Source organism: Myxocyprinus asiaticus, chromosome 41 (genome assembly GCF_019703515.2).
Source record: "Myxocyprinus asiaticus isolate MX2 ecotype Aquarium Trade chromosome 41, UBuf_Myxa_2, whole genome shotgun sequence".
NCBI lineage: Eukaryota > Metazoa > Chordata > Actinopteri > Cypriniformes > Catostomidae > Myxocyprinus > Myxocyprinus asiaticus.
The window spans coordinates 7316042-7330636 of NC_059384.1; the positions used below are offsets into that span (position 1 = coordinate 7316042).

A 14595-nucleotide genomic window follows, 5' to 3' on the forward strand; every position below is an offset into this window, starting at 1 on the left:
ATTTCAAGTGCTCTGGATGTTGTGCACAACATAGAAGATAACTCTACAGTAAAAGTCCATTGGCTATTTTGCTGATAAAAATAAAACACCAGCTGATGGTATGAACATCAACAGCTCGAGAGCCCATCCATCATTCCTATGGCTCACAAGTTCAGACCTTGATCTGAAGAAAACATAAGACATGTTACAGAAGAAACAGTCAAACCAAACAGCTCTAATGGAAATCAGTCTTTAATAACTTTTCTCTGCAAACAAACACAATTAGTCAACTCTAAATATTTAGTCCACAAGGAGGGAAAGCTGCAAATGTACTGATATTTAATTTGATTGTGCAAAAAATGTCTCCAGTGCTGCTCCAGAATGCATTTACAAAATTAACTTCTCAGCACTTAAGAGGGCAATTATGTAGTTAAAAACCACAGGCAATATTATTACAGACATTAGCGTATAATTATTTATATAGATGATGGGCTTGCATGATAGGTTTTTTTTATGTTAAAACATTTGGGAATGAAGTTTAGTCCAGTAAGGTTGGGTGTTGTGTTTAGTCCAGAGTCCATTTTCTTCATGCTTTCTGTATTTGAAATGATGATCTTCTACAGTTGTGAGAAAAGCTGAGCGGCATTATCCACATTGACCTGTTCCCGTGGAGCTTCTCTGATCAACTGAAACATGCAGTATGCGAGACATGTCAATCATTGAATACTGTATATACAGTGGCCTAAAAGAGTACTGACATTGCATTGGATAAAATATCAAACCAAGTGGAACTTAGTTTGTCATTGCGAATGTCACTGCATAAACATTCAGCGCACAAATTAAAATTATGTTATGTCCTAGAGTGATTATTAAACCGCAAAGGCTGAGATTTAATGAGATAAATATATAGTTTGCATGTTCTGCGTAAATAGTAAATAGATCTTGTTTTAAGAATGTATGAATGTAAATGTGAAGCCGGCTGCTCAAACCAAGGAGCTCGAAAACACCATCATGAGCATTGCACGGTCTGTTTGTAGCAGAGGACAGTAAGCATGGTGCTAATTCACTATGTAGCGTGCAGCACATACAGACTACATATTTATTTAATGAAATAGCAGCATTTTGCAGTTTAATAATCACACTGGGTCCCGTAGCGACCTGCTTTTCCAGAGGTGAGAAGCTACAAATACACCTGGTGCATTCAAGTCCTCCTGGGAAGTTCGTACTTACGAGGTCGTAAGTCGTAAATACGATATGATGCGCATTTAAGTGATTTTAGTCAGAAAGAATGGACCCGTTTTGCAATTTCATATTTCTTTTTTTTTGTTGTCACTTACTAGCGAAGGCAGTAAGCTTTTTTAGCACAAATGCAACAAAATAAAGCGGAAAGCCATTGTAATTATTGCTTAATCTCTCTATTTTTATCATAGTTGTCATACACGTTATGATTGGAAATGTAGTTTTGTTGCAAACACTTGTCACTGCATAAACCAGCTATATGAGGCTTATTTTCTGGCAAGTATTATCATTATTCTTAACAGCACAAAAATCCATACAAACTAAAATGCACAGTTAAAATCCTCAAGTAAATGTAATTTTTTTACCAATAACAATTTGCTTTCGTCATGATTCTTAAACCGACATGCACCCAACACGGAAATTAGGGGGCTCGAATTAAATCCTGAGTTTCCTACTCGTAATTATGACTTTGTGGTGGAGTTCATGTGTGCTCAACTCGTAATTACGATCATTCCAACAAGACTTGAATGCACAAAAAGAAACAGAAAGGGCTTCACTCCAAAATAAAAGATTCCGACAAAATAAAAGTTAAATTTAAATGGAAAAAAAAGTACAATGGATATATATATCACTACTATTAGTTATTTATCACTAATAAATCAATAATAATTATCTTTTGTTTATCCTAAGCAATATCTCCCAGCTGTGATGCTCTGTTGTGCAGCTCTTTATTTAACAAAAATAATGTTGTATTTTGAATTATGCTGTGAGGTAGTATATAAAAGCTCTTCTTTGATAATAATAATAATAATAATAATAATAATACAATATTATGTTGAAAACGAAATGTTCTATTTTCAAATTATTACAGCTTTAATTCATTAGTTTATTTAGACACCATTTTGATGACAAAATTTTAATAAACTGAAGATGGTAATGATAATCCTTGAAGATAGGCCTGTCATGATAATTACGTTATCGACTTATCGTACGATATATGGACATGACCACGATAATTTTTGCTGACCTTGATATTGCCCATTGTGTTTACATAAGAATCAATGTCACCAACATTTTAGACAGTCGCGCTGCTTCTGTGCTCTCGTCCGCACTCTGTGTTGGAGGTGGGGCTTAGGCTGCTCCACAGACAGACACACACACACACACACACACACACACACACACACACACACACACACACACACACACACACACACACACAGCGGATAGCAACAGGTGAAGATTTGTGTTACTCGAGGCATGTTTTTCCCAACGACAGCATAATTCCAGCCAGAAAGCTTGGAAGAATAAGGGTTTGTTCACACTTGTAGTTCGGTTCTCTTGGTTCGGACCAAAAAAGAAAATTATACATTTAGTCCTGATTCACTTAGCGTTCACACTGGCATTTTTAACACCGAACCTACAGATACAAAGCAAAAGACATAAGGATAAGGCCACAACCTGATTGGTCAGCTTTTATGATGTATATTTTGCGACGGAACTTGCCGAACATCCAAAACAATGCTGGCTGCTGGGCTAAATGCGCTCGTTGGATTTATGTATATATGGTGGTATTTTTACCAGCTGAGAACAAACGAAGAGCTAATAAAATGTGTAAAGGAGTCAAAACTGCACCAGGAATTCCTCCGTAGCACACACAAATGAAGGTATGCTGTTTTTTTCAGGAATGTAAGACATTTGTCTAGAGAGGACGTGTCAAGTGTTAAGGTGTGGGGTAGATGATTCAAGATAAACGTTCACAGTTATGTTATTTGTCATCGACCCACATACAGTATTAAATAAACAGGGTACTTTCTCAGGATTCGTTAGAATTTTAATGCATTTTGTTAACATTAAGCAGCCATTTTTACAGTAAAAAAAAAAATAATAAATTCATTTTTACTGAATGACCAATTTACTTGTCCGAAGGACAAGCACATCACAATGCTTAATGTCGAGCCCTGTAATCTAAAAGCTTATCTTAAACATAACCATTCCATCCAGTTTTCCGAGCTGGGAACAAAAACTGCAGTTGGAGATGAAGAGGGGCCTTCCCGACTTAAATTCGTATGTCTGAATATTCTTAAGAATTAAAAGCTCAATGCTTTTTGAAAGGGTGTACTTGCATTATTATGCTATTATATTATCATTATATCAGTGGCATAAAATGGTCTTAAAATGACAATAATATCGATTGTTGCAATTATTTCTGGGACAACATATCGTCCAACAAAAGTAGTTATTGTGACAGGCCTACGTGAAGATGGAATTCAGAAAACACAAAAACGGGTATTGTATCGGCGAGTATCGGTACTCATTCTGCAAAAAATGCTATTGGGACATCCCTAAAGAAAAAGTCTAGCATCATTTGGTTTGGTCATTTGTATCTAATGCAATTACATACATTCTAACATTTTAAGTGTGACTTAGGTGTCCAGAATCCAAATATTTTTGAAGCTATTTTTGTCAGCATTAGAGCTACAAATAAGGAAAAGTTCTCACCTTTTGTCCTTTTTTGGGATCACTGCATGTGGATTTTGATATGCTTTTTACATCCCTCTGTACCTCTGTGAATATCTGATTCAAGTTCTCTACTTTATCATTTTTCAAAGTGTTTATCTGTGGAAGAGATGGCAACTTATTACTCAAAAATTTCTGAAATCAGTCTCCAGTGCTAATGAACCATAACTGATGTAAAGTAAAAATAAATAAATAAATAAATAAAAATAAAAAAAATTTCACTTACGTGTTTCAGTGAGGTCTTCACAGGTTTCGCTTTGCTTTTAGGCTTTGACTGCCTGTTCGCAACCTGAAAGACATTCTGCTGCTTTTTGCCTTTCTGTTTATTTTTGGCCATGTTTATAGTGTAACCTGGAAGGCTTTCTGTTGAGATCCTTCACAAAACTCGATTGACAAAGAGCAACGACTCTGATTTCGATTTGACAGCTCCAAATGAAGGCCACAAAAAATAGTACAACAATCTGTGCCTAGATCACACTTTGATTACTCGATCTTAAAATATACGTGTCCAACAAAACGTTTACAACGAAAATAAAAGAAATGCTGTTTCTACTCCATTACCTAGAGTACGCATTTTCAAGTAACAACACCCCTTACCACCATCCACGTGTGTGCTGTGACTCCAGTGCGTTTCCTTGACGTTACAGGCTCATTATCGCCACCTAGTGATATGGAGAGTAGGTGAAAACTTAAGAAGTGCTCAAAAAACATGAATTGACAGAGAGAAAATAAACTTGGGAACAAATATTTTATGAAAGTATTTGTATAATAAAGCTAATTTATTTGTTCATTCAACCTTTCATCATTCCATTCGTGAATTTATACAGTCATTCATTTATTTGTACTGTATTTGTGTCAGTCTATCAATCACTTTGTAATGTGAATTCAGTTTCAAGCTTATTGGTATGATAAAAATAGGTTTACATTGCCAGATTTGCTGGCAAAAGAGGACTCATTTGCAGGCTTTGTTTCAATGGATTGTATGCAGGGGTTAAATTGGGATTTTTGAGGAGGGGGAACCATAAACGCCCCTTCTCCCGTGCGGGAGCCGTCCGAATGTTTCAGAATTACGAACTGATTCAGACCGTTTGAGCAATTTATTTAGAAGAACCGACTCAAATGAGTGATTCGCGAATCGGGTGTTGCTAGTTCTGCTTCTGAACAGTAGGCTGTATTTTACAGTAATAATACCCAGTCAACAACCTGTCTTTATGAAAGCAACTGAGTAACAAAAAAACATTAGTAACATTATCTATACATACATAGACTAAACTCAAGAATAAATTAAAATAATAATAATAATAACGGTTAGTTTGGTTATATACACAAATTACATTTTCATAATATTTACATTATTATAACTTTCTCCCTGTGGGTAATTTACTTTTGATTAGACTGTACACAGTGTAGCTAATAGAGGTGTATAATCAAAATGTATGCAAATCCACTATTCCCATTAAATAACTGAATGGTGGGACAACTATATGTACATAGATTTATACACACTTATATACACACAATGTAGCCTAGATGTTGATTTTACTATTTTTAACCTTTCAACACAATGTTGGACATTTGAAATTAATATATAGGCAATAATGTGCTGATTTAACTAGGCCTATCATCATACTTTTAACACACTGTAGGATATTTGAAATTAATATATAGACTATAATATGTTGAGTTTACTATTTTCATCCTTTCAACACAATGTTGGACATTTTTAAATTCATATAGGCTATATAGGCTAGAATATGTTGTTTTTACTAGGCCTATTTTCATAGAAAATTAATATACTGTATATGGGCTATTATATGTTGATTTTACTATTTCCATATACTATCAACATACTGTGGACCATTTGAAAATGTATGTATAGACTTTAATGCTGTATGTTACTATTTTCATCTGTTCCAAACAATGTTGGACATTTGAAAATTCATTTAGAATATGTTGTTTTTACTAGGCCTATTTTCATCCTTTCAGCACTATGGTTTTTGAAATTGATATAATATGTTGCGTTTACTATATTCATCCTTTCAGCACAATGATGGACATCTGAAAATTAATATATAGCTACAATAGGCTAGAATATGCTGATTTTACTATTTTCATAGCTTTAACACAATGTACAGTAGGACATTTGAAAAATCATACTGTAGTCTATATAGGCTATAATATGTAGATTTTTTGCTATTTTCATACTTTCAACACACAGTAGACCATTTGAAAATGTATGTATAGACTTTACTATGTTATATGTTACTATTTTCATCCTTTCAACAAAATGAATATACTGTAGGCTATAAATATGTTGTATGTTACTATGTAGGCTATATCCTTTAAACACAATATAGGACATATGGAAATTCATAAATAGACTATTTAACTCAGACAAATTCATTGATTTGTAAAATGCGTAAAATCTGCCTAATGTAGCGGGTGTTTTTTTTTTTTTTTTTTTTTTTTTTTTTTGTAAAACCATTATCCATAAATCATTTGAATGAATGAGTCATTGCACTCATTGTTATATTGACACACTGTCACTCTACGTCACGACGATAAGCGCGCCACAAGTATCTGATTGCACAATCATAGAATGCAAAGAATGTCCAATAGATGTACCGGTGGATAAAAGCGAAGGAGCCACGTAACTCCCACTGATCAGATCGCGCATTCCGGAGGAGCGGTTTAAGCATCTGATGCTGAGATTGAGTGAGTGAGCGTGTGTGTGTGTGTGTGTGTAGAGAGAGAGAGAGAGAGAGAGAGAGAGAGAGAGAGAGAGAGAGAGAGAGAGAGTGATAACACTATCGATCGCTTGCTTGCGAAGCTCCTCCTGCTGATCACACTTAATTTACAGTCATGTGGACAAACCATGAGAAGCGCAGCGTTCAGAGAGCCCCTATATAAACCTGCAAGTTCATCTATTTGGGGTCACTGAGTCAAGAAAGCATCACTATCATCATGTCTCACGGATGGGGATATGCGGATCATAATGGTAAGACCCCCACATGTGATTCTGATTATTTTAATATATCTGAATTACATTTTATGTGAATGAAACAGTGGTTGTCATTCACTGAGGAATCAAACATTTCTGTATTTTGTCGTGTTATGAATTGTATTGGTCCTTTTCGCAACTAAGACATATTCACCTTGAACATCGCGCAGTCAGCACTATGTGTGACAAGTACAAGTACAGATTTTTGTCTCCGTTAGCCTACATGTGATGTTTATTTTCGGAAAATATGCATATGCATTTTTCTCTCTCTCAAATGTATGTTTTTGAGCACAAATCCATGTTTTTAAGGACATATAACTTGCACATCAAAGCATATACATTATTTATTTATTTATTTATTTGCATAAATGCATGTTTTTTGACACAGAAATCATGTACATTTATTTTTGTCTCAAATGCATATATCTTTACCTTAATTTTTCAAGATAAACTTTGAAGATTAATTTACATCAGAAGCAAATTTCATGATATTTTAAGACTTGTTTTCAAAGAATATATATATATATATTTTTTTTTTCAAAAAATGTTGTTATAACAACATTTAGTGAGATGTATGCTTAAAATAAGAAATATTATATACAAATGGTGTAAGAAAATTAAACTTGGGATTTAGAGGGTTAGTTCACCCAAAATGAAAATCCTGCCATCTTTTACTCATCTTCATGCTGTTCCAAACTCATATGACTTACTTTCTTCCATTAAACAAAAAAGGAGTTATTGGGCAGAATGTTAGCCTCAGTCTTCATTGACTTGCAAAGTTGCAATGAAAGTGAATAGCGACTGAGACTGCATGTTTTTTGCACAAAAAAGCCATGTACGTACATTCGTTCTTGTTTTTGTTTTTTGCCTCAAATGCAGATAACTTGGTAGTTGCATGTATTGTAAATGCATATAAATCTGCTTTTTGAAATGCATATAATATCACTATTTAACCCCTTCCAACGCAGGACCCCTCAAATGGGTTGAAAGCTTTCCCATTGCCAATGGACCTCGCCAGTCTCCAATAGACATTACACCCAAAGGTGCATCTTATGATTCTTCACTCAAGCCTCTTAAACTGAAATATGACCCCTCCACTTCACTGGACATCCTCAACAACGGACACTCCTTCCAAGTGAACTTCGCTGATGATAACGACAGCTCAAGTTAGTGACCACTTTGTTAATTTTTGATAGTAAACTAATCAATATGCTATGTGAACTGTCAGACTGCTCTATTAATCATTAGCTTAACTTATTCATGGGAGTGGTGACTGCAGTGTTAACATCTGCTAGATAATATTCAGAGGAAAAGATTATGTAATAGTGATGTTATTAGTAAATACTTATTTTATATGTACATTCAATACTTTTGACACAAATCTAATCGCATGATATTATTGCTGAACATTGCGCTATTGAATATGTATTTGAATATATAGCCAAGAAGCCAAGTTATTTAAAAGTGTTTCGAAAGTTGCAAGTCTTTGGAAAGCATTTCAAAAGTTGTACATTTGGCTTTTGCTCTTGCTACATAGTTAAACATTAATTTACAATAGTATGCAGTACTACAGTGTGCCGTCTCCAAATAGACATATTGCATGTTTATTTATATAGGTTCAATTTTATTCTGAGCAAGTATAAAGGCAAAAATGAAATTTGTGTGTGAAAATTTCGGTGCAACACCCCCCTGCTGCCTCTGATATCTTTTTCTGATATCTCTGTCAAGTTACACAGTCACTAAAGAACCCAATTGTGGGAAATCACACGTGTACAACTAACACACTAACTTTACATTTACTTGCTAAGCAGTGAATGGTTTATTGTAGTATCACTGGCGTGAACTTTGACAGAAAGAGCAGATGGAACCTGTGTAACAGATTTAAACACGTATTACCTGTTTATCTACTGAAACCCATATTGTAACATTTTGACATCACATTAATCTTTTGATTCATGTTTGTTTGCTTGGGTAGTTCTGACCGGGGGGCCGATCTCGGGCACCTACAGGCTCAAACAATTTCACTTCCACTGGGGGGCAAGTGATGACAAGGGCTCCGAACACACAGTGGATGGGAAATGCTATCCAGCTGAGGTATGATTGTGACATTTATGGATATGCCAAATACAGTACTAAAGCATTTATGAAAATGCAAGGTCTTAATAGCTGTTATAATTTCATCTTCAGCTTCATCTGGTTCACTGGAACACAAAATATCCGAGCTTCGGGGAAGCAGTCGATAAGCCAGATGGTCTCGCAGTAGTTGGAGTCTTTCTAGAGGTCTGTGTGCAACCATATGTTAAGTTTCCATGAATTGGGTGCAATTTGGTGTCCTATTATGTTTTTTATAGTATTAGATGTTTTTTTGTTTTTTTACTATTAATGATGTTAGATAAACTATATTATCGAACATAAAATTAACCTAGCATGAAAAGTAGCTTGTTTTAAACACATCAAATGTCTGTACCTCTTCCACCCCAGAGGTCTTGACCTACTTAACTCTATCCAGCAATTACAATCATACAATATTATAATTTGACATTGTAGTAAAAATATTTTAATTTAATTAATTTAATTATTATTTAATTTTAATGACCAAAAACAGCATTTAGCTGTGTCCCACTGTTTGCAACCATGTTACCGCATGATTTCCCCCCATTACAAAAAAGTTACATTCCTTAAAATAAAGATACCCAAGAATATCCTGAAATTATTTTACTTTTTACCCATTCTGACATTGTTTTTTAAACATGTTGTCTATTTAATTCTGATGGACTCATGGTTTATTCCACTGTGCGCTGTGACTAGGTGGACAAGAGCGTTTGCGTACTCTGAGGATGCATCGCTCTACATGGGACCTTTCACCTTTTAATGTCTACTAGGCTTGGGATCGATGTCTTTTACGCATCGACAATCAGAACATTTCTCCAACGATTAATGATATATATAAGCATTCATTCTTGAAGTACAAAAACCTTTGTAAATTTTAAGTGTATGGTGACTAGATTCACAACTGCCATCTGCCGCATTGACACGTCCTGTGTGACAGCAATCCCTGTGCTTCAGTAAATTTTATATCACCCCCTTGTGGTCTCCCAAAGCTATTATGCCAGACTACATAAATGGAAGTCCAACTGACAGTGAATTGGAAAGCACACAAATATAGGCTTTTTATTTAAATGTCGACTAATGTACTATATATCGATGCCTCCAAAACGTATCGATAAAATAATGTGCTGATCAATACTCGATATATTGATATTTTATGACATGCCTAATGTTTACTGCTAGACAATATAAACATCACACAAATCAGGGTATTTAGAAAGGTAACAGGGTTGCAAAATTGCAAACCTCACAGAAGTGGAATGGAAAATAAACAGCTCATATAATATTTATTTTGACATTCTGAGGTTGAAAATCCAGTTTTCTGGAAGCTGACCATACACTGAAAAAGATTTTCATTTTTAAACATTTTAGCTCCTGTACCCTATTCATGGAAAGTGTCAACCACCCTCCACAGTTTCTTTTCAGTAATTTTAGTTTTCTCTTCTTTGTCTTAAATGTTTCTTTGTTTATTTTTGCCCGTCAGGTTGGTGCAGAAAATCATCAGCTTCAGAATGTTCTAGGTGCTCTGGATGCTATTAAGTCCAAGGCATGTTCAACCCTCTAATTCAGTTCTGCTTTTTGTCCGGTTTGCTTCATATTGAAGGTTGAAATAAATTCTGCACATCTGATTTTCGGTCTATTTTTCGTCTGTTGTCTTACAGGGAAACCAGACCTCATTCAAGAACTTTGACCCCACCTTCCTGCTCCCAAAATCTCTGGAATACTGGACGTACCCGGGGTCACTGACCACACCTCCTCTGCATGAAAGCGTCACATGGATTGTCTGCAAGGAGCCAATCAACATTAGCTCTGCTCAGGTCAGTCCAATTTTTACCCAAAACTAGTCTAGAAGTGGCGTTTGTAAGCAAAATGCTAGTAGTGAAGTGCGTCCTCTAGCATAGTTGGGATTTGGATGTGTATCCTGTCAAATCTACTGTGAAGGTTTACAGAAATGGAGAACTGAGGAGTAGAGCAGGGAAAACTTTGCTGTGCACAGAATATACTGTGAAGAAGAGCAAAGTGATGTTTGCAGACGATAACATATTTAATCTTACAGTTCCTGTTTGTGGGTTTGTATTCAGTTGAGCCAGAAGCCAGAGACATCTTTTTTTAACCATGATTTTTTTTTTTTATTACTTTGAGTGTCTGCCACTTATATTACTGGCTGGACAAATAGCCTCACAAAAGGCCAATTTTATTCTTGTCTCTGTGGCTATCTAGCCCTCGTGTGAAAATTCAGTCAAATGTTTACAGTATGTCGTGACTTTGGTTGGCTCTTCAAGGCCTCTGCTGGTTACTGTGTACATAACCTCATGTGGCCATGCCTCATTTCCCAGCAGCACATTAATGTTGAATTATTTACTATATGAATGTAAAATTAACTTACTTAATGTGAATTCTGACTCAAAATGTAAGAAGGAATGAAAATGAGTTCTGGAAAGGCCATGTTTAACCAGTTTGAAGACCTCCAAGTGAACTATAATCAGGAAAACAAATTCAAAAACAAGTTAAGCTCAATCAACAGCATTTGTGGCATAATGTTGATTACCACAAACATTTAATTCTACTTGTCCCTCCTTTTAAGCAAAAATCTGGGTTTCACTGAGGCACTTACAATGGAGTGAATGGGACCAATCTGTAAATGTTCAAATACTCACTGTTTCAGAAGTGTAGCCAAGTAAACAATGTGTGTTATCATGGTTTTAGTGTGATAAAATACACTTCCATTGTAAGTTCCTTACTGTAACCTTGATTTTTGCTTTTTTAAAGAAAAGGAGTTACGAGTCTATATCATTTTTTGTGGTAATCAGCAGTATGCCACACATGCTGTTGACTGAGCTTAACTTGTATTAAACCCAGAACGCTCCTTTAATCTGTACTTTAGTCTTGATTTCAATTATATCAGCATCTTTAAAACAAGATAAATGTACCTAAAAAAGCAAAATTCCATGAGGTATTAAGACTTTTTTTAAGATTAAGATTTTTTGTCTTAAACCACTGCCATTTTTATTTTCATTTTTTTATTTTTCCAAGCATAAATATAAATATTTAGGGCTTTATGCATACAATAATACAACTGCCAGTTAGGTAAGAAAAATAGACACCCAAAAATGAAAATTCACTCACTCTCATGTTGTTCCAAACCAGCATGTCTTTCTTACATCCGTGGAACACAAAAGGAGAGGCAGAATGTTAATCAACATTCTCATTCACTTTCATTGTATGGAAAAAAAAGATGCACTGAAAGTGAATGGTGACTGAGACCAGCATTCTGCCTAACATACGGAAGAAAGAAAGTCATATGTGTTTGATATAGTAGTGTAAAGAATTACTCCGTTATTCAAACAGTTACAGGTGCTGAAAACTCACTCTCTTTCTCTTTTTCTGAACAGTTGAAAAAATTCCGCAGTCTGATGTTTTCCGCAGAGGAAGAGGACGCCTGCTGCATGGTGAATAACTACCGCCCCCCTCAGCCTCTAAAAGGTCGTACTGTCCGTGCATCTTTCAAGTGAAAAGCCCCCTGGACTTCCCTCTCCGCTCTCATCTTTTCTTAAATAGGACATGCAGGCGTGGGGCCCGAGCTAAGGGCCTTTAAGGACCTTCACCCTCCAAACAGCAATCCTGGTCAACCTGTCAGCAGACCAGCTGTGTTGTTTGGCTTTCTTTATCTTTTTATCTTTATCTCTGATTAGCAAATCTGCTTTATTAGCACAAATGCTTGAATTATCTGTATTTAAAAATGGTGGCAACATTGTACAATGTTTTACATGTGATACACTGACAAACAAACAAGAATACAAAGCAAGAGAAAATATTTATGTGGGTATATATATTAATATATACAGGGGGTATTATAGGCATATAAAGGAATAGTTTACCTAAAAATGAAAAATTCTTTTTTTCTTCCATGGAATACAAATGGAGATATTTTGAAGAATGTACAAGCTGTTATTTTCCATACAATAAAATGGATGGGGATCATGGACAGCTGTGGTCACCATTCACTTTCACTGTATGGAAAACAGCAGCATGAGGGTGAATAAATGATGACAGAATTTTAATTTTTTGGGTGAACTATCCCTTTAAATATATTTTTCAGTGATATAACGACTAGGATATTATTTCAGATTAAGACACCAGGGGTACAGCCGCTACCCGAACAGATGCCATCTGTGCTGGCTACTGCTGTCGTTTCCTGCCAGGCTTTAATCTCTGGCTGCCTTAGCATTGATGCAGCTTAATGAAACCAAATGCACGCTGCTGTCAGGCTGCAAGATCTAACAAATCCTGCCTGACAAACAAGCACACTTGGCAAAATGTCAATAAGGGAACATTGGGAAATCACTCAAAATATGTAGCACATATAATCAAAGTACTTGGGTTTGTAATATTTGTGCCTCAGATTGTCAAAATGGCTGCTTCTTTGTGTGTTTCTATGTTATCTATAACACATTAGCAATTACTGCATGCAAGCTTTAGCAGTTAGGTTTGTTTTCCTTAAATAAATCCTTAAATGTGTTATTACTTGTTAAGTAGTTTTGCGCTGAAAGAGTAGTTAGCACAGAGGTACACAAGCAACACGCAAGTCTTAAAACAGTAGATGCCAATAGATAAATCTTGCAGTCTAGAAGTTTTAGAGAGGAGATCGCCATTTCCTCTCTGGGACCAGGGGCTTATGTCTCATGAAATGCGTATGAAGGTAGAATAAATTGTGTAACTTGTACTGAATTTATTTTACTTGAAATCGAGGGCTACCTCTACTGTATGTCAAGCAATATTGTTCAGCCATATTCTGTTCTGCAATATTCAAAGAGGATATTTTAAATAAAGATATTTTATGCTCATCCTTTGTGTCATGTCTTACAGTTACAGTTACTTGCTTGGTTTTACGAAAATACATTTGTGTAAAATATTTCATGCATTGCATATTTAATGCATATTTAATAAAGTGTTACCTAATTTTCATATAATATCACACATTATTTGTCCTTACTATCTTACAGATATCAGTAAAATGTGTCTTGAGAAAGCACACCTGTCATTGTGACACCTAGTTACAACTGTCCTCATGACGGGTACTAACTCTACCCCGGGACAGTTGTAACACTCATTTGTTATGTGCTACATAAGGCATTAGGCCTAACTTCAGTGAAATATACTGACATGAATGTAGGTCTTTCTGCAAATTAATTCATTTGTTTATATATCTTGCTTACTTATCCATGCTAAACAAAACACCAAAAGGAAATCCTTGAACTGGCTACATCACTCTACTCTCTTCTCCATCAATAGCTGGTGTGTGGTGAGTGTACTGGCACACTATGGCTGCCATCACATCTTCCAGGTGGATGCTGCACACTGATGGTGGTTGAGGAGATTCCCCCTATACTCTTGTGGGGATGGGGACGTGGTCGTGTGTCTGTTTGCGGGAGAGAGGGAGTGGTGTGGTTCTAACATGATTTCTAACAGCTGTTTCTCATTACAGTGATGGCGTAGAGAGCCCTTAAAAGCAGACAAACACGCCAGAGAAGACAGAGAGAGAACGAGTGTGCAGCGTTGGCATCTGTTTATATTGAGTGTTTGATCTATTGAGTATTGTGAAGAAGTTTTTTTTATTTTGAGAGTGAATTATTGAACTGAGTGAAAGCACTGAAAAGAGTACACACGCTGTACACAAAGGCAAATAAAATAAAAGCCTTACCTGAAGTGTGTCACTGCTCCCCGTCTCCTTCTTTCCACACCAAAAC

General features: G+C 35.7%; 2 protein-coding genes across 2 annotated transcripts; one reads left to right on the forward strand and one right to left on the reverse strand.

Moving 5' to 3' along the window:
• Window positions 1-215: 215 nt before the first annotated feature.
• Window positions 216-4388, reverse strand: rbis (ribosomal biogenesis factor). Its single transcript, XM_051682426.1, has 3 exons — window positions 3965-4388; window positions 3721-3837; window positions 216-665 (listed from the first exon to the last, which is right to left on the reverse strand). Exons 1-3 carry the CDS (start codon window positions 4073-4075, stop codon window positions 597-599), a joined length of 297 nt encoding a protein of 98 aa, XP_051538386.1. The 5' UTR covers window positions 4076-4388; the 3' UTR covers window positions 216-596.
• Window positions 4389-6545: 2157 nt separating this feature from the next.
• Window positions 6546-13693, forward strand: LOC127431826 (carbonic anhydrase 2). Its single transcript, XM_051682408.1, has 7 exons — window positions 6546-6736; window positions 7708-7905; window positions 8715-8833; window positions 8927-9019; window positions 10332-10394; window positions 10510-10665; window positions 12241-13693. The coding sequence occupies exons 1-7, from the start codon at window positions 6703-6705 to the stop codon at window positions 12358-12360; spliced, it is 783 nt and encodes a 260-aa protein (XP_051538368.1). The 5' UTR covers window positions 6546-6702; the 3' UTR covers window positions 12361-13693.
• The last annotated feature ends 902 nt before the right edge of the window (window positions 13694-14595 follow it).